Raw genomic sequence first — 23,248 nt, forward strand, 5'->3', positions numbered from 1 at the left:
ACATACAATAAATATTTATATTTGAGTTAAAGGACTTGTGCAAACGCACAGAACATCAATTTAGTAAAAAAAAGCAAGAAAAAAAAAATGAAAGTTGAAATACTGTGTACTCAATTTTTGCAGTGTTGTGTTCCATCATTAAGTACGGATAACAATTTACAGGAAAACATATATGTATTATGGTAATAGCACTACATGATACATTCTAAATATAATCCACATTTATATAAACAGAAAAAGGCAAAATCAAAGCTCATCTCTTAATTAATACATGCTTCACATTATAGTACAAGCATGAGGATTCTCATCACTGAACATGGTCATGGCCTTGTCATTAATCATTGTTGCACCAACTGGCTTTCGGTAATAGCCAAAGTCTTCAGCATAACTATATCCATGCTTGTAGTAGTTGTAAGAAGAGGAGGACTTAGAAGATGCAAAGTAGGAATCGTTTTCAACATTCTTGCCGTAATGGCGAGTGAAGTCATGGTATTCAGGGTTATATGGATATGGCCACAGCTCTGCCCTCTTACCAGTCTTCCTTACTTTCTTCAAGACCTCCTCTTGATCTGCCCAACCCATCACTGTTACCTTTTGCATGCCCATGTCTATGTCAACATTATCAACTCCTGATACAATTTCATTAATCAATAGGTATATACATAAGGATATCGATGTAGAATTTGACCTTGGCTCTTTTAATGTTAAAGTACTTGTGTGGTGAGCACTAATATAATGTCAGTGCAAAGTAAATGTATACAACTATAACAAAACTCATGCACAAAAAGTTAAGGTTCTATATATGTACCACGTAATTTTTTAAGAGCTTTCCTTATCTTGTTCTCGCAACCTGCACAGTCCATGTGCACACACATCTCTACTATCTGGAAAACACAAGAAATAAGTAAAAGGAAGAAAAGTTAAAAACCAACATTTTATATATATTTGGATCATGTATATATATATATATATATATATATATATATATATATATATATATATGATCAAGATAATTAAGAACACCTTCAGCTGAATATATATGCTATATAGTAATGCAGATTTTGTTTGAACTTTCCCATTACTACTATTGATATTATCAAGACTATTAGTGTTTAGGAAGTCTTAGACACATCGAATACATAAAACATTTTTATACGCAAACTCATTCGAACTCTAGAGTACTTTTAATCCTTTCAAGTTAAATTTGAATAACAATAATCAAGGATACGAAACCAATGTATATCTTGACGATAAAAGAAGAAATTATGGTTATTGAACTTTTTCTATGTGCGTGATGATGCAGAAGACATAAAAGTAGAGACATATATTTCTAAGTGCAATAAAAAAAAGAGCATTTCTAACCGTCATTTTGGAAGTTAATTTGAGAAACGTCTAGGGTTCTTTCAGAAATGCAATGAGCTTCTAGTTCTAAGGATGAAAGACAGCAAGATTAATATGTCCTATTTATAGGTGGTAGAGTTAGATCAATGAAACTTTATATTGTCCCGATGAGAACCAGCAAGAGCATTAAGAAATGTAACATACTTAAGAAAGATTATTTACGTCACGCGTAGTCCCCACGAAATTTTCTTTCTGTTTTCTTAACTTGCTTCCTCGTGAACAAATCTTGAGCGAGTAGACCAATTGGAAATTGCCTAGCAAATGCTTAGAAATTGGAAGGAGCCTTACGAAAGACAAAAACCCTTTACATAGTTTATATTGAGATATATAGTCTCACATTAGTTGTATGAATGTGGAGTTTATAAAGCCTTGGGCACTCCCACCTTTGAGCTAGCTTTTTGGGTGGTGTATCCCAAGATTCTTTACATGGTATCAGAGTTAAGTGACTATAAGGTCACAAATCCTCACCGTCCTCCACTTTAAGAGTGGAATTAAAATAAAAAGCACAAAAAGGTAAACAAAAAATTGGACCTGTGCAATTTCACACTTCTAGCCCAAAGGGCTCTTGCGTGAGGAAAAAAATTGGGCATGTGCATTCCACGCTTCTAGCCCAAAGAACTTTTGCGTGAGGGGGCGTGTTGAGATATATAGTCCAACATTGGTTGTATGAGCAACTAATGTAGAGTTTAAGGCTTTGGGCACTCCCACCAATTAACAAAAAAATAAAATAAAAAATGTTACCATCATCATTTTATTTTCACTTAATATACGTCATTAATTATGATTGAATGATCATAAATTTAACTGGTCAATGGAAGCTTATTACGATATCTTATTGAAATAGACAACATTGACTAATCTGTAGCTGCATCATATATCCGGCAAAAAAAGGATAAAAAGTGAAGATGCAAAGGAAAATTGTGAAAAATATTTGGATTCAAAAGAAATAAAAGTTTCAAAACCGGCACTTTTCTAAGTCACATCATGGGTGAAGCTGCCTACGAAGCTGTTGGCATGATATATTCTAGAGTGACATGCTCCGAAATTGAAGTTTAGAAGGTAAGTACAATTAATAAATAAATCGAAAGGTCGGTTAGGCATGGTTTGGGTGAGTGTTGGCAGCTTCCTTGCACTTAAAGAAATCTGGTCAGTGGTCACAATAATAGATTAGATGATGCGTTGAAATATGTGTTTGAAACCACTAGTTGATATAACTGACGAAGTCTCCTCTGTTAGAAATACTAATTCAATAATTTATGAGTATCGTATGCATTTGTTCATTTATTTCTTGAGTTTTTTTCAAATGAGACAATTTTAAACCTCGCTTGCTTAAATTATAATACATGGACTCAGTTAATTGGCCGGATGTACAGGGGCGCACCCATGTACCCTCTCCACTAAATTTCAATTTTGATAAAGAGGTGACAAAGCGGCACTCCATTGAAAATTTTAACCCAACCCAACTCGTAATCTGTCCTGCCTTGTCAGTCCGTTAATATATTAGAAAAAAAAATTAAATATATATAAAAAAAGAAAAAAAAAATTAAAAGTATATTCTCCATAGATATAAAAAGTAATCTTATTAAAACCGGCTCGATCATTGACCCGGTCAAGGTACTGGGTCACTAGGTAGCACCGACACGGGACACAAGACACGAGACACGACACGATACGACACTCCGATATGTAATTCTTAAAAATGTTAAATTTTGACATGTTAGGACACGTTTTGATATTAAATATTATTTTTAATTTATATAATGTATGTTATATTTAATACTCAATAATTTAACAAAAAAATAAGTTAAACTTATAATACCCATCAATTTTGCAAAGAAAATACGATATCCCAAATATTTATATTAAACTCAATAAAATGGTAATAGTAATCCAACGAATTTAATAATTTGAACTAAAAACGCAATGCAACGCAACTTCTGAACATTTTTTTGAGATACAACGCTTGTTAGAGTGTCGGAAAGTGTCGGACACGACACGTTAGAGTTTTTGAAGTGTTGGTGCTTCATAGCTGGGTCATTGGATCACTGGTTCAATCAGTGAGTCACTGGTTCAACTGCATGACCCGATAATTATATGTAATTTTATAATTTATATTTAAAAATTATAAACATACTCAAATATTTAAAAAAATAAAAATTTCAATATTTTAATATAAAAAATAAAAAATCACATATTATTATACAATAAAGGATCAAACAAAAATAAAATGATCGATCGTGATACGGGACTTCAAGTTCAGTAAACGACATCTCTAACTATAAATCAAATCAAAATTTTCTGCATAATGCATAATTGAGATAATATTAGTGTTGTAGGTTCATAACTTATGTAAGTCAATAAGCAAAAAAATATTCAAATATGTCCATTTTTTATGAAAAAAAATTTGGAATTTTTTTTTTTGGACCGGGTCAGGTCACCGATTAACCGATCGGGTCACCGATTTTCATGAAAATCGGCCAGGTCACACCGATCCTGATGCATGGCCGGTCCATTTCTTCAACCGGACTGATTATATGACCGATTTATCGGTTCGCGGATCGATCCGATTTTATCAACATTGGTAAAAAGTATTAAATGAGGATAAAAGAAATATGAAAAATATCATCAATTAATATATTAAAAAAGAATTAACCTGACGGATCAACCAACCCCATTCAAAGTTGAACCTATTTTAATCCACCCTTAAATTGAGCGTCTAGCTCCAAGCTTGTTGGAAATCCCAACATAACCCGCCAATTGTGGCAGGTTAAAGTATCGTATAATCCATTATCAGTATTATATATAATTATTTATTAATCATATTATTTATTAAATATATTTTTTCTCTCTATTAGAGTATAGAAATAAATTAGGTTATTGAAAATACTTTTTTAAAAAAAAAATTCTTAGACACAGAAATAAAATAAATTATTTCTTTCAGAAAAAAAAATTAGTGCGAGAAAATATAATTGTCGTGATGCACACCTGATATATATTTTTCCTACAATATTTACTTTTTTTTTTTTTATAACATTAAGGGGCGAAGCCCCAAACAAAAACAAACAAACAACCAGAAAAAAAAAATAACTATCCAGGGTCTATACCCCTACAAGAGGAGATTCCCTGAAGATCGTGATCAAATAACTGAGCAAGGTGAAACGGCATAACTCTATGACTCCAGAATCCAGTATCTTTGTGAAGAGCAGACTTGGCTAACCAATCAGCACAGGAATTAGCTTCCCTTGGAATATGAGAAAGCGTTACCTCCCAATCCTGACCGATGAGTGCTTGTATCTTAGCCACTATACGAGGCTGACAAGCTGCATTGCAATCAGCAAGCAAAGAGAATACTTCAGAAGCATCTCCTTCTAGTTCCACCTTCTTAAATCCCAGTTGCCAAACCAATTCCAGACCTTTTAGAGTTCCCCAAAGCTCCGCCATTAAAGGAGTGCAAGCACCAATATGATACTCAAAGCCTCCCAACCAAGAGCCATCATCAGATCTGATAATCCCACCACAAGCAGCCACCTCAGTATTCCTTTCAACTGCCCCATCAATATTAATCTTCACCCAATTTAACCTTGGAGGTTTCCATAAACTCATACGAGTTGGATGAATGCTAGTAGTAGTCATAGCCTTCCTACCCATGCAGTTACGAACTTCCTCTATATACATAGCAATTATGTGCGTTCCATGGGTTGGATGCTTGAAGTTAGCATCATGGACACTTTTGTTCCTCCATCCCCAAATGAACCAACAAGAGATAAAAAAGACATCACGCCAATCATCTGAATTACTTTGATTCCAGGCTTTTGAGATATTATTTTCAACCCAATCTCTAAGATCCAAGCTGTAGAATAAGCTTTGCCGATTAGCTGAAACCAGAGAATTCCAAACACTTCTAGCATGCTTACAATCTCTTAGAACATGGAGGTTTGTTTCCAACTCACCAGGACATATTTTACAATGACCAGATTCCCCACTCCATCTAGATGTGCGGTCTTTAGTAAGAAGGCGGCCATGCATTATGATCCACATACAAGATTTAACACGTTGAGGCCCATGCCATTTCCATATGGTAGTCCAAGAATTTTTCAACGGCATGAGAGGGAAACCAAGCATGTTATAATACGCGGTTTTAACTAAAGAGCAGCCAACCTTTTGATTTCTCCAAATAATGCGGTCATTTCCATCCGATGCGCTAGGAATGAGAGCAGCTTGGATCCTTGCAACAGCTTGATCATTGAGATATTGACGAATATAGGGAAAGTTCCATTGACCAGTATTGCTGTTCACGAAGGCACTAACAGGGAGATTCAACTCCAAACCAGTTGGAGTACGAGTAGCCAGAGAGGCAAGACACTCAGTTAAACCCAACCAATTGTCTGTCCAAAATAATGCATCATTACCGTCTCCAATCTCCCATTGCATTGCTTGAAGAAAAGATGGCCAAACACTACACAGATTTTTCCAGAAGTATGAGTCATATGCTTTATGATTTACTTCCCTCCGAAGATCCAAACCTCTCTTATATTTACTTGTTACAACTCGAACCCACAACGAATCGGGCGAAGTAAGTATCGTCCATGCAAGCTTGTGAAAGAAAGCCATATTTTGGACACGAAGGTTAATCACCCCTAAGCCACCCATGCTCTTAGGCTTGCAAATATTATCCCATGCAACCAGATGAGATCTCCTTTGACCATTTTTATCACCCCAAATAAAGGCACGCTGCAACTTCTCTATTTCATCACAAATGGCTACAGGAAGCAGACTGTGTTGCATTTGAAATATAGGAGTTGCTGAAATAACGGAGTTGGAAAGTGTAATTCGACCGGCAAAAGATAAGACCTGGTTACTCCAACCAGATAACTTGTGCCTAATTCTTGCAACAACATCAGCATAATGGTCTTTGGTTACTCGACCATGTTTCATCATGGACCCAAGATATCTCCCTATATTGTGAGTTTGCTTGAAGCCACACACATTTGTGATATCATCTGCAATGTGAGCATCTGTATTTTTCGAGAAAAAAATACTAGATTTCGGAATACTAACCTTTAGGCCAGACATTGAACTAAAAGTCTCCAAGCAATCCACTATAACTTTGATTTGATCTAGAGAAGCTTCTGCAAACAACATCAAATCATCAGCAAACATCAGATGGGCTATCTTAGGACCTTTTGATCCCACGGAGATTGGCTTCCATCTCTTATTGTCAACCGCATCTTGAATGAGATGAGACAATTTTTCCATGGCTAGAACAAAAATGTAGGGAGATAAAGGATCACCCTGACGAACTCCTCTTGAAGGAAGGAAGTCACCTGCAATGGCTCCATTCCAAAGCACTGAGACCTTATCAGAGTTGATACAATTCATGATAATATTTGTGAACCAGTGTGGGATTTGAATTTCATCCAAAATTTTACGAACAAACTCCCAATTTAACATATCATAAGCCTTTTCCAAGTCGATTTTAATTGCCATGAAACATTTTCTTCCTCTCATTCTACGCATTGAATGGATCAGCTCTTGGGTGATGATGATGTTGTCCTGGATATGTCGTTTAGGAACAAAACTAGCTTGGAAGGGAGACACCATCTCTTCCATTAGGGGCTTCATTCTGTTAACCAGAATTTTACTGAGGATTTTATAAATGACATTGCACAAAGAGATTGGTCTGAGCTGCTTAGCACTTTCAGGTCTCTTTACTTTTGGAATGAGGACCAGAAGAGTCGAGTTCACAAGGTGAATCAGATTGGGATTCTGAAACATCATGTTAACATCCTTAATAACATTAGTCTTAATAAGACTCCAATTCTTATGAAAAAAGGCAGCTGGAAAACCATCTTCCCCTGGAGCTTTTGACCCATTGATACTAAAAACAGCTTTTGAAATTTCGTCATCCGAAAGATTACGAGTCAGATTAGATAGCAGATCATCGTGCAGAAGGGGCCAAGTAGTCTTTGATTTCACCCAATCACGATTAAGGACTTCCTCACTAAACAAGTTGCTATAGAAATCTGTTACCAATTGATGAAGTTGTCTAGCTTCCTTCACCCAAATCCCATCAGAATTTTTTAACTCAAGAATCCTATTCGAACTTCTTCGAGTAGCTGTTTTAATGTGATAGAATTTGGTGTTTCTATCCCCATCATTTATCCATTTCACCCTGGCTTTTTGAAACCATAAGATCTCTTCTTGTATGAGAACCGCATCAAGGTCCTTCCTAACCTCCTTTTCTCTAGATTGGAGAGATAAGTTGGTATGATAATCAACATGATTCTGAATTTCTGCAATACTATGCAATAGGTTAGTCTTCCTATTGAAAATGTTGCCAAAGACTATCTTGTTCCATCTTTTTAAATTTGGAGTCAGATCATGCAGATTCGTTCTAGTGTCTTTCACAACATTCCAGCTCCTAGCCAGAAACTGAGTAAAGTTATAATGCTCCATCCAAGCAATCTCAAAGCGAAAGGGACGATTTTTCCAACCTGTGTCCAAGTTAGACAAGTAGACCAAAATGGGACTATGATCAGAATAAATCCGTGGAAGTACCTTAACGCCAGCATCAGTAAAGGTAGTCTTCCAACTTGCATTAGCACAGGCTCGGTCCAGCCTCTTAAAAACACGATCAAGATGAAGAAACTTCGGACCCTTCCATGTAAACCAAGGACCTGATCCTCCAAGATCCAGCAGCTTGCAATTATGAAGAACATTTGCAAAATTGGAACATCTGTTTAAGTTAACTCTACAGCCACCTTTCTTCTCATCCCGATTTGCTATTTCATTAAAATCCCCAGCCACCAACCACGGCCCATTACAATGGAGACTAATGTTTAGCAGATCATCCCATAGCTCCTTTCTATTTTCTTCCCTAGGACTCGCATAAACTGCCGTGCAAGAAAAGGAAGGAACATGAAAATTCTGAACTTTAAAATGAACAAACTGTTTTGTGTGATTAACAATTTCAACGAGACCAGTCTCATCATTCCAGAGGATCCAAATACCCCCTGAGTAACCTTCTGCCTCTTGAACAAAAGCATGCTTAAACCCAGATTTTCGGATAATGTCAGAAGCTTTTTGACCACTACACCGAGGTTCTAGAATCACTACAATACTAGGCTTATATTTCCTAGTAAACAGAAAAAGCGATTTTTGAAACTGGGGTTTCACTGCTCCCCTACAGTTCCAGAAGAATAAATTCATTAAAAACTATGTTGAACGCAAGACTCCAAGGTTCTTGCATCCTTCATTCTTGAAATATCTTCCTGGTGAACTCTGTCCACCTCCATGCACGTAGAGATGGTTGAGGTTTTAGGATTTTGGATGTCGCTGCTGTTGTCAACTGATATATCAGGACCAGTTTTATGAAATGTGTCATATAACTGCTCTTGATTCTGGTAGGAACCGTTGATTTAGTCCTAGGGGTATCTTTGGACTTTTTGGATTTAGTCCATTTTTTCTGAGGAATTTCAAACTGAGTGGCCCCCATATGAGGAGTAACAGAATTAATTATTTGATTATGATCCTCCTCATTAATAGGTCCAGCTGTTAAGATTGCAAACCGTGATTGCGTAATTTCCTCCTTATCACCATGATTATCTCTATGATTATCGCTGGTCATAACTCCCTTATTACCATGATTACCATGATTATCGCTGGTCATAACTCTCTTATCACCATGATTATCTCCATGATTATCGCTGGTCATAACTCCCTTATCATTATTCCTTTGTAACGTTTTTGAACCAGCGCCTGGCTGGACTGCACCGGCCGTCTGAGGAGGTTGCCGGCTCCTGCGTTGACGGTTAACAACCATCCAAGGTCCCAATCCTTTGCTTCGATGGAATTCTGAGTTGCCAGGTTCCTCTTGATGAATTTGATCATCATTATGAATATCGGATGAACTGCGTTGCTTTGGAGCAGCTGAACAATTCTCGGTGCTATGTCCATATTTCCCACAACCAAAACAAATGAGCCCTAATCCTTCATACTCAATTTGTTTGGTAAATCCTTCCAGCACATAATCACCCTTTAATGGCTGAGATAGGTCCAGTTCCACACATATTCTTGCAAACTGTCCTCTTACATGAGCATTTGTATTGCTGTCTACCTTGATCATCTTGCCTAACCAGTTTCCAATCCTTCTAAAAAAAGCTTCATCATAGAATTCAATGGGAATATCCGGTAGACGAATCCAAGCAGCAATCTTAGCAATTCCAGCACTATCAGGTCTGAAAGTTGGTTCCCACTTCCTCAACGATAAATAATGACCCAAAACAATCCATGGACCACCGTTCAACGCAGAATTGAGATCATCCTTCTCACTAAACTGGACTACGAAAAAGTCATTACCAATATCAGTGACATTGATTTTGCCTTTTCTAGCCCATAAGACATTTATTTTTTTCTTCATAAACTCCACCCCAATTTTCTTCCCAAGGAGTTTAACAATCAGAGTTTTCTCCCAAGGTTTCCTCATTCTCTTCCTTGCTCTTTTGGTGCAACTAAAATAAGTACGCCCGTCATCTTCCTCCCACATCTTAATTCCTCCATGGTTGACATCCTCTTCCTCAGCAGGTTCCTCCCCATCTAAGTCTTCCTCGGCAGACGCCTCTCCTTCCCATTCATCATCTTCTCCACTATGACGCATCAGAATTTCCCTCCAGGTTGAACGTTGGCTATTCTCATCTTCCATCCAACCTTAATGTCTAGGTATCATAGATACATCATTTGAAAACTGATCTCCCTCACCTTTATTCCTCTTATTACTTCTTTGAAGAATGTCAAGTTCTTCACTTGATTTGCCAGGATTCTTCCCATGATCACCTTTCTCTCTCTCACTCATCGCTCACCATATATCTCATATTTTTGAGTTTGATCTTCTTTGGGCTCCAGTAGTATGCTCACTCTGATTGATTAGGGCCTGAAGATGGGTCACGACAAGTATTGAATAGTTTATGGTCCTTTTTTTTTTTTTTTTATCTGTCGAAAGTTAACTCTCAATTATGAATTATCAAAGTTCAGTAGCTCATTCTGTTTTCTTTTAAATTTTAATATGTTTAGTTTGTTTTTAAAATAATAATAATAACCTATTTTAAATATAAACTGTTTTTAGTACAGAATAAGCTAATACAAATGCACAACAAGAAGAGTTTGCAATGTTCTATTTTTAAGTTATGTTGAGAAGCATTGCCGGTGCTTTATATTTGACTTTTCATAATCTAAATTCCTGTTACCTCCAACATTTGCGTTGCTGTTACGGCAAAACACACAAGTTACATGTTCGAGAAATAAAAGCAATTCGTTGAAGTTGAAGACTGCGACTTAGAGTGGATCTACGAAGCAAGCTGAAGTGAAAAAATAAAAAATAAAATTAACATCAGAAATTCACATGGTTTAGAAGATTAGAAGCATGATCGAAACTGCTAGAGGGTGGCACTGAGCAAGATCCCTAACCTGAGGAAAATAAAGCAGTCATAGATAGATATGCCTTAATGCATCCCTTTTTTTATTCATCGTCTTTATTTTTCTTATGGTAATCGAGGAACCAGCGGGACTGATACCCTTAACTTACGGTACTGCTTTTTGTAAGAAACGCTACTGTTTATTCTTAAACACAATAGTTACTATTCTTTTTATGTGTAGCTGATCATTTTTTACTAGATTTGGACCCAACACATTCACAATCACAAGAGATCAGTACATATTTAAATATATAAAAACATAATTGTTAATTTGTACTAAAAAAAAAAACATAATTGTAACTTTTTATGTCTAGTATTGTTTTCGTGTATAAATAAATGGTTTAATGTTTTTCATGTTGTAAGAGATAGTTTTTATTTTCTACATACATATTAAAGTATATAAGTCTATTTTTTTCTTTTCATATGACTTTATATTGATCTTATACATTTTTATATACGTGTAATATATAATTTTATTTCGTATGATATGATTGTGAACAAACCCACAGAGGAAACTCTCCAGCTAGCCTCCACTCGTACACAAATGGGTCACGCACGGCCTTTAATTTGTGGATCTTTTTAATGTACAACACTATTAAAAAAAGTTGTGGTAGTAGAGAGTCATCTAGATATCACTATTTGAGTTAGACGCCAATTTACGGACCAATATGGCGGAACACTTACAACAAAAGCGACGAAGCGAGATACAATTTCTGACATCTGACCATACTGTAAGTCACGGGCACGGGTTAGCATGATCATCAGTTTATCACCATTGCAACTGTATGCTTCATATACCATTGCTATTAGAGCCGGCAAAATGGGCTCGGCTCGGCGGGCCAATTCATCCAACCGCCAAATAGGAGACGGGCTGAGTTTTTCAACCCATCTCAAAAACGGGACGGAGCGGGGCGGGCTCATCTTTTGGCAGGTTGATGGCGGGCATAAACGGACCGAGACGGGTCAATGTAAAATAGACTCGGGCTGACAAGTCAACCCGCCCAACCCGCCAAATGGGGCGGGGCGGGCTGAGTTTTTTAGCTCACTTTCAAAAGCGGGACGGGACAAGACTCATTTTTTGACAAATTGATGACGGGGCAGAACGGGCCGCCCACTTTGTCACCTCTAATTGCTATAATATGTCCCACTACGGGCAAATGAATAAATTCTCAATCTTAGAATATATATGAGCCATATTTGGGTTTCAACTACACGTAATTGCTGATTTTGTAATTAAGCAAGTCTTAACTCATCCAACGACAAAGTTGAACAATTATATGATTTCCATTTCACAATAACTAAGAAATTTTGTCTTAAGTTTCAGAGGCATTATCTTAAGATTCAATTCTTTATTTATAGAAGAATTTATCTTATAATAGATAAACTCTCATAATCTCCTGTATTATAGGCACGGAACAATTATTTTCATATAAATAATGAAAAAAAACAGATAACTCTTGCAATAAAGTTCCCATGGAGAGGGTATACGTGCTTTCTGACGTTCTTCAAAGCTTCCTTAGACCTTAGTTGAAACTTAAAAGGCAAGCGAATTAACGAAAAAAAAAATAGAAGAAAAAACGAATCGCATGAAAGTATATATACTTTTATAAAAGCTCAATGCCATTAGTTCTATCAAATCAACATGGAAATAGGCAATGGGTACTATTTAGTGGGTAAACTTATTTCTTTGTTCCGAGATATAATTCATATAAAGTTAAACACATAAATGGAGTCATAGTCTATATTGCACGAACACTGACACACGGGATACGACACGACACTCTGACATGTTGATTTGATATTAAATTTTGACATGTTAAGACACGTTTTGATATTATATAATATTTTTAGTTTATGTAGTGTATATTATATTTAATATTCAATAATTTAATAAAAAAAAAGCTAAACTTATAATACTCATCAATTTTTCAAAGAAACATAAGATATCTCAAATGTTTATATTAAACTCAATAAAATAGTAACCGTAATCTAACGAATCTAATAATTTGAACTCAAAATGCAACACAACATAACTTTTGAATCTTTGCACCGAGTATTAAAGTGTCAGGAAGTGTCAGAGTGTCAGTGAGTGTCGGACATGACATGTCAAGAATTTTGAAGTGTCGGTGCTTCATAGGTCATACTAATACGGAAAAAAAACCATGGGGGTTACCTATTAAGAAACAAAATTTTATGAATCCGTTAAATCAGTATATTTTATGGGCTTTAAACTTCTGCAGTGACAACATGAGTTCCTCTTCGGCCAGTGACACAGAAATGGTGGGCCCCATCAATAATTAAAAAAATAAAAAAGAAACAAATTTTGTTGCGGAAATCGAACTGACCGACAGAAGAAGAACACTTCTGCAGCAACAATAGGAGAAGTGTTTTCCCCATAATTTATTTGGTTTACAAGTTTGCTCGCTGGGTTTTATTTTATTTATTTCTTTATTTTTTGAAAAGCTCGCTAGTTTTTAATAAGAGTTCAACACTAGTCTAGTTGGTACTTTTTTTTAAGCTAAAATTATTTTTAAGTTAAAATTAAAAAAATTAAAAATAAAATTAAAAACTGTTTGATGGTTATATTAAATTTTTAACTTAAAATTTATTTTAAAACTCAAATTAAAAATAAGCTGATACAACTTAAAAAAAAAATTCTGCTGGGAACTTTTTACTTTTTTTTTCATTATAATTTTTTATTTATTATGAGAGCTTTTATAAAAACTTATTCGATATAGATTTTTTTTTTTGGTAAGCTTATTCGATATAGATTCTGCTTATAAGAAAATGAGAAGCTAGGATACCCAAAAAAAATGAGAAGCTTAAAAAAAAACTGTCATACAAGCATTTAATGTAATTTGTTTTTTATTTTTCTTTCTCTTCCTCTGTTTAAGTTTTTTAACAAAGTTTCCTTAGACACTACTTGAATAGTAGAGTCTCTCGTCTATCAAAAAAAAAGAAAAAAAAGAAAAAAAAGAATAGTAGAGTCTCTCCTAAACCTTAGCAGAGAATTAATAAAAAGAATATGAAAAGAGAAAGTTCCGAGAAAAAAAGAGAAATATACTTTCCCAAAAAAATAAAAATTTGCAGCAACCAATTATAATTATATCTTATCAATAAGATATAATTATAATTTTAAAAGCTATTTTTTTCTCTTTCCTCAGTAGACCGTCAGCTAACTAACATGATGGAGAGAAAAAAATATAATTTTAATATTATTATTATATTTTACTAATAAGATATAATTATAAATAATTGCTGCAGTGAAGGGAAAAATTAGGGACTTTAAAAAAAATTACAAAAGCATTATAAGTTTATGCCTTTTCAAGGTAATATGTTGGCCCACAACCAACATGTAACAGTGCAAACTTCTTTTTAATTATTTTATTTTTCATGTCCAAGTGCGATCCATTCTTGGAAATAAGAAAAAAAAAAATTCAAATTTACAAAACCGAAAAGTTAAGAATAATAAAAAAGGAGAGAGATTACTATTAACGTAAACTTATGAATGATCATCTGAAAAAAAAATTTAAGGGAAAATGTGGTTGCTATCAATGTAAATTTTTGCAAAGGAGCTTGAAAATAAAGGACATGAAAGCAAGGAAACAAGGCAGAAAGAAACTATGTCGTAACAAGACCTTCTTACAATACAGTAAAAAATAAAGGAAATGGACGGTAGTTGCTGAACGTATCTGGAACTTTTAACAATGGGAAAAAAGTTTCCGATGTTACTTTAGATAATTTTGTCTAATGTTCATCAAAACGATGTTGTTTTGAGGTTGAAAAATTAAAAATTAGAATGATAAAGACTATTATAACCCTGAAATAAATTAAAATTACAAAAATACCATGATTTCCGTCCCAAAACGACATCGTTTCGATGAACATTAGATAAAGTTATCTAAAGTAACTTTAGAAAAAACAAACTCTTTAACAATATCACGATATACAGAGAAAATTACATACAAAAATGTGAACAGAAAATTGTATATGCTTTTTTTTATTTGCCTTAGATACCTTTTTTTTTTCTTTTTCCTTTTTTTCTTTGCGGAAAATATTTGTTCTTTTATATTATATAGAGTTGTATCATTTTAAATAAAAGAAAGACACAAATTAATATATTTTTAAATTTAATTTAAAAATATTCACTTTATTCCCCTATTATTTTTATTGCTTGTATTTTTATTTTATTTAAAATGACACAATTTTATATTTTTTTAAATAACAAACATCAACGCTTTTTTTTTTTTTCTTGAACATTGACTGGATTACTTGCAAAAGACTTTGCGTCCTTTGCGCATGAACCCATAAAATTTATCACGTAAACTTGTGTTTTATTCATATCTCTCAATTAATTTATCTTAATTTTAAACATTATTTATTAATCTATATTATTTTTAAAATTATTTACGAATATACTCTATTTTGAGTAGAAAAATTAATTATTTTTGACCATATGAATCCCACAAATATGACACGTATTATTATATAATTGACACATACTATGTTTATGAGTTTCACATAATAAATGATAATAAACTCTGATCATGATAGATTGGTAAATAATTTTGAAACTAGAATAAATTATGATATGTTTAAAAAAAGAATAACTAGGTTAAATGAAATAATGCAGAGCATGTTGATTTTAGAATATAGACAAATGAAACTGGACGGTGACCGGCATTTATGCGTGGCGCATACAATGTCCCCATCCATGGCGGGAATAAAGAGAAGCTCATTTTCAAACTATCAAATAAGATTCAAAATTAATTTTTTTCTCAAAAAGCTGAAAAAAGTGATCGTGGTCATTACTCATTAGCACACAAGACCCTTGACCCTTGAATTCCACAACTCAACATGTACAGTCACATGGCCATCTATTTTTATATTTGAAAAAAGAAAAGAAAAAAAGGCAACAAAAAATACAAGAAATAGAAACCTCCATAACCTGCCACTTGTTTTATTTGTCAGTAGTTATGTTAATGTGGATGCTAACTGGCACTCTACAGATTTTTTGCCGGGTCTTTTTATTACTACTATTTATGTTTTGTTTTATTATTGTCATTTTCTACCTTTGTTTGCTTTTCATTTTATAGTCTTAAACTTTGAGTCTATACTCTGAACTCATTCATTGCTTCCAATTTTTCTTCATTTATTCGCTTCCAGTTATTCAGTAGGTTGTTTACCAAGTCAAAGGTATTCGATCCTTTTTTTTTTCTCTGCATTTTTCTTTTCTGTTTAGAAGAAGTTCATAGAGATATGTAGTTTTGCTATATAAGAAGTAACTTTTTTCTTCCTTTTTTAGATTTTTGGGAATGTTGGGGACATTTTGTGTTCTATCGCTGAAATGAGTCACGCATATTTTACATTGATTAACAGTTACTGTTTCATTACCTATGGCCTGAACAATTAGGTAATGTCTGCAGATGAACTCCCTGAGCTTTTGAAGTTGATGTGAGGTTATTAGACCTGATGATGGAGAAAAAAAGATGGTTATGGAAGCGGAAATCTTCTGAGAAGAGCCCTGGTGAAACTGAAAGTTCAGAGTCTGCATCGTCTCATTCTGAGAGGCACTCTGATGAACAGGTAAGCTGTCCAATGTCATGATAGCAAACTGAAACAAAAAGTAACACCTCTAGAATCCTGGCACATTTCCTGAAAGATAAGAGCTACATTGTTATTCTTGTAACATGAATAAATTTCCTGAAATATAAGAGCTACAAGACTGAACGAGTTTCATGAATTATATGAGTTCATCCAATAGAACCAGGTTCCACAGATATTTCTCCCTAGGATTTGCATATTTTTTTTATTTTTTGTTTCTTGTGAGGAGGAGATCTAGACTTGGATGAGGGTTCTCATTTGCACGGGCAGCATTAGTTTAATTCAAGGATAAATACCATATATTATTAGCCGTTCTTGTCATGGAAGTTGATTTGTTATCCTGGTAGTTTCATCTTTTAGTTTATGATAAGTCTAGTTTTTCTTGTCTCTGCAGCATGAGGCATTGAATGAATCTCCTATTGGACACAATCAGTTACCTGATCTCACCTCGAAAGCTGTGGCAATTGCTGAAGATGTTAACGATATGTCATTTATCAATGCACAATCACCCGAAGTCACCTCACATACAACAGACAATGTAAATGATGGTTTATTGGATGAAGATGCAAATGGAGCAAAAGATAATATAATAAAGGATGGAGATGTAACTGATGGATTGAGGAATATGTCAGAAAAGCTATCTGCAGCGCTTGTGAATGTCAGTGCCAAAGAAGACTTGGTTAAGCAACATGCCAAAGTCGCTGAAGAAGCCATTGCAGGTACATATTATGTTTTCAATGATCAATACATATTTTCCATTATTGCTTCGTACATATTTTGCAATAACCACGGGTTATACTCTATTGGTTGATCACCTCTTCACTCTTCCTTGAATATGCTTGGTTAATGTTGTCATCAACGAAAGGAGTGTTTGGTGAGTTTTTATATAAATTTTTAGAGAAATTGCATGAGTTATGTCATTAGTATATATGTTCAGCGGCTTATAAGTGATCTATCTGAAGGATTACACACTGACCCTTGCATAATAGTTGCCACCTTGTATGATTCTTGAGTATATATTTTTCACTTTCTTCCACTTTTAGATTTTCTCTTGATTGGACCATTTCCATAACTTTTAGGCTGGGAAAAGGCTGAAAATGAAGTGGCACGTTTAAAGAAGCAACTTGAGGCACTGTCTCTCAGAAATTCAGCACTGGAAGATCGAGTGACCCATCTAGACGGTGCACTTAAGGAGTGTGTTAAGCAGCTAAGACAAACCAGAGAAGAGCAAGAGCTAAATATTCATGATGTTGTGCTAAAGAAAACGCACGAGTTGGAATCAGCCAAAATTAAACTTGAGAATCAGCTCATTGAACTCCAGAGCAAATTAGATGCTTCTAATAATAGATCTCCTTTATCAATTGATTTTGATATTTACCATAAGGTCCAATATTTGGAGAAAGAGAACATGGTTCTCAAGCATGAGCTCCAAGCTCAATCAGAAGAGTTGGAAATCAGGACAATAGAGAGAGATTTAAGCACCCAAGCAGCTGAGACGGCCAGTAAGCAACATTTGAAAAGCATCAACAAAGTAGCCAAGCTTGAGGCTGAGTGCAGGAGATTGAAAAGCATGGCTTGTAGAGCTTCCTTACTTAATGATAATAAATCCATTACATCGTCCTCATTTTGTGTTGAATCTCTCACTGATAGTCAATCAGACAGTGGAGAGAAGCTTACTGCAGTGGATATTGATAGCCGCAGGAAGAGTGACTCAGAACCAGACAAGTGTGAACCAAGTTGTTCTGACTCATGGGCATCTGCACTAATTGCTGAGCTTGATCAGTTCAAGAATGAAAAATGTAGACAAATTCCATCCAGTTCTGTTAAAATTGATCTCATGGATGATTTTCTTGAAATGGAACGACTTGCTGCATTGCCCGAGACTAAAAATGGAAGCTTTATCCATGACTCAAGTTTTGTCAACGAATGCATTAGTGCAGACAGAACCCTCAGAGATGACTTTGACATTATGAATCAGCAAATGGACGAATTAAAAGAGAAGTTAGATAAGGCTAAATCAGAGAAAGCTGAACTGGAGATAGCTTTGATGAAAAGTGAGAAGTGCATTGAGGCATCACAACTTCAAATGAAGGAGGCAGAAACGAAATTGGAGGAGTTGCAAAGAGAGGTAGAAAAGGCCTACAAATCAAAGCAAATGTTAGAAAATGAACTAATGAGCATGGAGGCCGAGGCTCAATCAATAACCGCAAAAGTTCACTTATTAGAAGCAGAGGTTGATAAGGAAAGGGCTATGACAGTTGAAATTGCATTCAAGTGTAAGAAATTGGAGGAAGAGCTAGGAAGCAAGAAGCAGGAAGAGAAACTCGGGTCAATAGCTAGCTCATACAATGACATGAAGATAAAGCAGGTTGATCATCATTGACATCTGTATTAAATGTTCTAACTTTCATGAACTAATTCTCCCAAAACTTAAAATGACAAGCAAAAATACATCAACAATTTTACATTATATCTCTATCATGTTTCCTCTATCACGCAAGAATTTTTTAGGCTTAAGGCTTGAATGATACATGAATAGTTTATACCTTGCAATCAACTATTTCTCGTAAAAACTTACATCTCCAACTAACAGTTAGGGATAATTTACACGTTTTCTGCACAAATCATTTAATGCATGTAACATCTTCTATGCCAGGAGGACCTAGCACTAGCTGCAGGAAAGCTTGTTGAGTGCCAGAAAACAGTAGTATCTTTGGGGAATCAATTAAGTTCCCTAGCAACACTAGAAGATTTTCTGATTGACACTGTGAGCATTCCAGAGTTCTGTGCAAGTCCATCACTCATTGCTAGAGTAGGTGGAGAGATGTGGAAGTTGCATTCAACTGACACATTTTCACCTAAAAGTGATTCCAGTTCTTCAAGGTCGGCTGATGGGAGCTCTGTTCCACCCTTAAACAAAAACGAAAAAAGCTCACCACCTTCATCAATCAATTTGCCAAATCATGTCAGTTCTGACAAGAGTGAAAAGGGCTTTGCAAAATTTCTCTCTCAAACTGAGAGTGGGATCCCGCTAGAAATTTAGTGAGGAAATAGCGAACTTACTATGTTTGTGTTGAACTAACGCTCAAATTTTTCATATCTTTGATATGTATCTCTGATCTACCAGTATTGTCAAGGCATTTTAGTTCAATGCCACTTATATTTTCCTTTATTAGTGTGTCCAACGAATGTATGAACCATCTACGTTTAAAAACATCATTTTGGGGTGAGAGAGGCTCGAACTCTCGACCTCAGGATAACTCGGAAGCTATGAGACCTACGCGCTAGCCAACTGCGCCACCACCCCTCAATGAAAGGCAAATCACCGATCTTTTTAAAACTTATTGTCTGAGTAAAGTTTCCAAGAGAGCCAAGAGTCAAGACTGCTATGTTATTTAACATCACCGTTATAATATAGAGAGGATCCACTGCGAAATACTTAAAAGTTCATTTCTTTGTGCTTTTTTTAAAAGAAAAAACAAGTTTCTAATCAAAATATATGTTTTATAAATGAGTTCGATTCTTCTAAAGTCAACGTAGATAACTTATCTATATTGAGCCCAAAACGATATTATTTTGAGGCAAAAATTAAGGTATTTTTATAATTATAATTTATTTTAGGATTGTAATAGTCTTTTTCATTATAATTTTTTAATTTTTCAACCCAAAACAACATCGTTTTGGGAGCGAATGTAGATAACTTATCTACATTTACTGTAAAAATATTAAAGCCTTTATAAATTGTATAATAATTAAATAATTTTTTTGACAATTCAAAAACCTAAAAAAGATAAAACTATTTTAGTACTTTTTCATAAATTAAAAATAATAACTTCTAAAAATAACTTAAAAACTATATTGCAAAATTAATTGGGAGATCATAGATTATAAACAATCTGTGTTGTATTTTAAAAAATATTTAAAAAAAGGTCAGAACTGAGATAATCTCAAGAAAATAAATTCTCATAGCCTATTTATTTGGGCCCTTATTTAAAAAATAATAATATTAAAAACATTTTAAAAAAATTATAACAATTAGATAATTTTTCAAAAATAAAAATTTAAAACCTTAAAAAAGCATTTTAGTGTTTATCTTAAAAATAAAAAATATTGTTATCAAAAAAAAAAAAAAAAAAAAAGAATAACTTCAAAAAATTATATCATAAAAAAAACATTTTTTCGAAGCTCATCCAAATACACCTTATTTATTACATAAGAATGAATTCTCATTACATTTCAGTTTGGAATAATCAAGGAGAACTTGGAAAATGACTAAATTAATCTGTTACATGCTTGCTCTTGATGCTTTAAAATAATTGGGGGAGCGGAGATTATAAATAATCTGTGTTGTATTTTTAAAAAACAAGAAACCGGACCAAATACACATCATTCCCCATGCATTTTGAGTCTTTTTTTTTTTTTTTTTTGGTGAAGGGGGAGGGACAACTTTGTGGTAGTACAATAAAGACGATAACTACAGAGTATTATTATGCTATTCTCTTCTATCATTCACGATGTTGATGAGGATTAGCCTGCTGGGGCTTCCTCTCTCTCTTAAAAGCTTTGAAGAGATCAATGCCAAGACCAATGTTCAGCAAATTCATCCCAGCCATGCCAACCAGAGCCAGTGGTAGCTCAATACCCTTTCCAAATTTGTCAGCATCCCTGATGAGCTTGGCTGTGATGAGAATGTGAGATGCACACCTTGCCACAAAGAAGGTGACCCAATTAAGAAACCATTCCAACTTAACAATAATGCCCTTTGCATTGCGAAAACCGGCCATTCGTCTCACTTTTCTCACATGCAGAAAGATGGAATGCAGCTGTACAATCACAGAAAAGTCCTCCTTAGTATAAATAATAACTGCTAGTCATTATGCAATACGGCTTAACAACACAAACACACAAATACACATTAGAAAAAGGTGTGGGGAACCATAGTGCCAAAATTCTAGTTTGCTTAAGCAAAAACGTTATTAGATGGAACACATACACACAAAAAGGAACACTTTCAAAGTAAGTGACACTTACCTCACAGATAAGAGTGAGAATAAGGTAGTTGATGGTGACATTTCGATACAAGGCAAGAGTGAAGCAAATAAGGAGAACCAGATGATGCACAAGGATAGAAGGGATCCAACCATTATATAAGCCGTAATGAAGCATATCCCACTGATCATATGCAAAGTAACCACATGAAAAGCACAGTGCTTGAAATGCCCATGGCCAAGTACCTTCAACCAACTGTGAGTGATCAAACATTCCACTCGACCCATTACTTAACCACTGTCTGAACAAGACGAAGATCACTGCAAGAGACAGACAATAGCAAGACTCCAATGACAAGATAAAACAAGAAAAATATTAAAAATGACAGGATTTTAGAAATTCATAGTCCAGTACAAAACAAGACTTCTAAACTGCTTGATTAAAGGAGATTATCCAAGCATGATTCCTTGACAGCACTGGTTCTGTACTAGCACCACTTATCGCAATTAGAGAGAATGATAGCTTCAAAATTAGGTGAACCGGTGCAGTGGTAAAATTGTTCTTTCATAACTGAAAGGTCATTCCAATCCAGGAAACAGTCTATTTACAATTATACAAAGATAAGACTGCCTATAAGGATTTCCTCCGCACCACGCACCCTAATAACTGGGAGTGGTTTTTCTTCTCCACTAACTAACAAGAGAAAGAGGCTGAACTGACCATTTTGGCCATCAACCACAACAAGGTGAGGCATAAAATTCAATATAAAGAACTAGGTTTAAATTCAAACACAGGCTTAAATTACTGAAGTTGCTATCACTCAGCTATAGTTCATATAATATTATTTTATTTATTATTTTTTAATTTCATCTAATATACATAAGACCTTGCCACATCGGTCATAGGTAATGATATAGTAAAACGATTACTAGAAATAAAATAATAATAATAATTAAAATAAAAATTATTTTAAACGATTAGTGCACGCTATTAGAGAAATGAAGTGAAAGAAAAGGAGAAAAGAGAACCTGAAGCGGAGGTGATTGTAGAGTGGAGAAGAGAAACGGAGGTGTTAACGAAGAGAGGGTCTGTGGAGAAGAAGAATCGGATAAAACAGTTAGAAATCTGATAGAAGAAGGAACCGGCGATGACATAGAGAAGCTCGGTGCGTTTGTTGAACCCAATCTGGAACACAACAGAACCTAACCACAGAATCAAAGTGCCTAAGAAAAATCCCTCAACCTTGTTCCGCTTTTCACCACCCATCTCACCTGATTATACCCCAATACGATTCCAAGCCATTCGTTTCTTTTCCTTTTTCTTCTTTTACCGATTACATGAGTCATTCACTGCAAACCCCCAACTTCCAACGAATTTGGGGATAAAGGTGACGTACATGTTTACAGTGATGTTTTTCTTTTACCCATTCATATTTTTTTTGAAAAGGCAAAGTTCAAAAAAAATTACTTCTATTTTGTTATTACTTATTTCTTATAATTTTTTTTTATCCAAATCTATTTTTAACATGTGTTTATAAAAAATTTAATTAATCGACCTATTATACTCTTCTCAGAATAAAAGAATATACTTATATGAAAAAATAGAAAAAAAATTAACAATATTTATAAAAACGACAAAAAATTAAAATAGAAGTATGAAAAATAAATAAATAACAACAATAGATTTATAATTTGAGCATTTTTATTTATAATTTACACCGAGAAATTAAATTATTAGTGTCAAATTAAAAAGTTTGACATCAAATTTTAATAATTGATTTTCGT

The 23,248-nt window shown here is 34.4% G+C and overlaps 3 protein-coding genes and 1 non-coding gene across 4 annotated transcripts; 1 reads left to right on the forward strand and 3 right to left on the reverse strand.

The window, feature by feature from the left end:
* Positions 1-222: 222 nt before the first annotated feature.
* On the reverse strand, positions 223-1,426 carry LOC133315094 (heavy metal-associated isoprenylated plant protein 28-like). The gene is made up of 3 exons (XM_061516657.1): positions 1,363-1,426; positions 809-884; positions 223-629 (listed from the first exon to the last, which is right to left on the reverse strand). The coding sequence occupies exons 1-3, from the start codon at positions 1,366-1,368 to the stop codon at positions 277-279; spliced, it is 435 nt and encodes a 144-aa protein (XP_061372641.1). The 5' UTR covers positions 1,369-1,426; the 3' UTR covers positions 223-276.
* Positions 1,427-16,346: 14,920 nt separating this feature from the next.
* Positions 16,347-19,518, forward strand: LOC133315095 (filament-like plant protein). The gene is made up of 6 exons (XM_061516658.1): positions 16,347-16,457; positions 16,870-16,989; positions 17,071-17,194; positions 17,555-18,257; positions 18,294-18,843; positions 19,132-19,518. The coding sequence occupies exons 1-6, from the start codon at positions 16,347-16,349 to the stop codon at positions 19,516-19,518; spliced, it is 1,995 nt and encodes a 664-aa protein (XP_061372642.1).
* Positions 19,519-19,697: 179 nt separating this feature from the next.
* Positions 19,698-19,782, reverse strand: TRNAM-CAU (transfer RNA methionine (anticodon CAU)). The gene is given in 2 exon segments: positions 19,698-19,733; positions 19,745-19,782. It is a non-coding gene; the product is annotated as a tRNA-Met (tRNA).
* Positions 19,783-20,664: 882 nt separating this feature from the next.
* LOC133315078 (uncharacterized) lies at positions 20,665-22,852 on the reverse strand. Its single transcript, XM_061516631.1, has 3 exons — positions 22,493-22,852; positions 21,507-21,784; positions 20,665-21,298 (listed from the first exon to the last, which is right to left on the reverse strand). Exons 1-3 carry the CDS (start codon positions 22,728-22,730, stop codon positions 20,981-20,983), a joined length of 834 nt encoding a protein of 277 aa, XP_061372615.1. The 5' UTR covers positions 22,731-22,852; the 3' UTR covers positions 20,665-20,980.
* Between the last annotated feature and the right edge of the window lie 396 nt (positions 22,853-23,248).

The sequence above is a fragment of the Gastrolobium bilobum genome, unplaced genomic scaffold (genome assembly GCF_033153095.1).
Source record: "Gastrolobium bilobum isolate Gb01-03AN ecotype WA unplaced genomic scaffold, APGP_CSIRO_Gbil_v1 utg3760, whole genome shotgun sequence".
Classification (NCBI taxonomy): domain Eukaryota; kingdom Viridiplantae; phylum Streptophyta; class Magnoliopsida; order Fabales; family Fabaceae; genus Gastrolobium; species Gastrolobium bilobum.

Bases quoted from the DNA above. Each gene is read 5' to 3' on its own strand.
- LOC133315094 (XM_061516657.1), bottom strand. The intron at 630-808 runs GTACATATATAG...AAATTGTATCAG, and splicing joins AGCTCTTAAAAAATTACGTG to GAGTTGATAATGTTGACATA.
- LOC133315078 (XM_061516631.1), bottom strand. From the start codon at position 22,730: ATGGGTGGTGAAAAGCGGAACAAGGTTGAGGGATTTTTCTTAGGCACT. The intron at 21,785-22,492 runs GTTCTCTTTTCT...TGTCTCTTGCAG, and splicing joins TACAATCACCTCCGCTTCAG to TGATCTTCGTCTTGTTCAGA. The intron at 21,299-21,506 runs GTAAGTGTCACT...GTGATTGTACAG, and splicing joins TTCTCACTCTTATCTGTGAG to CTGCATTCCATCTTTCTGCA.
- LOC133315095 (XM_061516658.1), top strand. From the start codon at position 16,347: ATGGAGAAAAAAAGATGGTTATGGAAGCGGAAATCTTCTGAGAAGAGC. The intron at 16,990-17,070 runs GTCACCTCACAT...AATATAATAAAG, and splicing joins TCAATGCACAATCACCCGAA to GATGGAGATGTAACTGATGG. The intron at 18,844-19,131 runs GTTGATCATCAT...CTTCTATGCCAG, and splicing joins ATGACATGAAGATAAAGCAG to GAGGACCTAGCACTAGCTGC.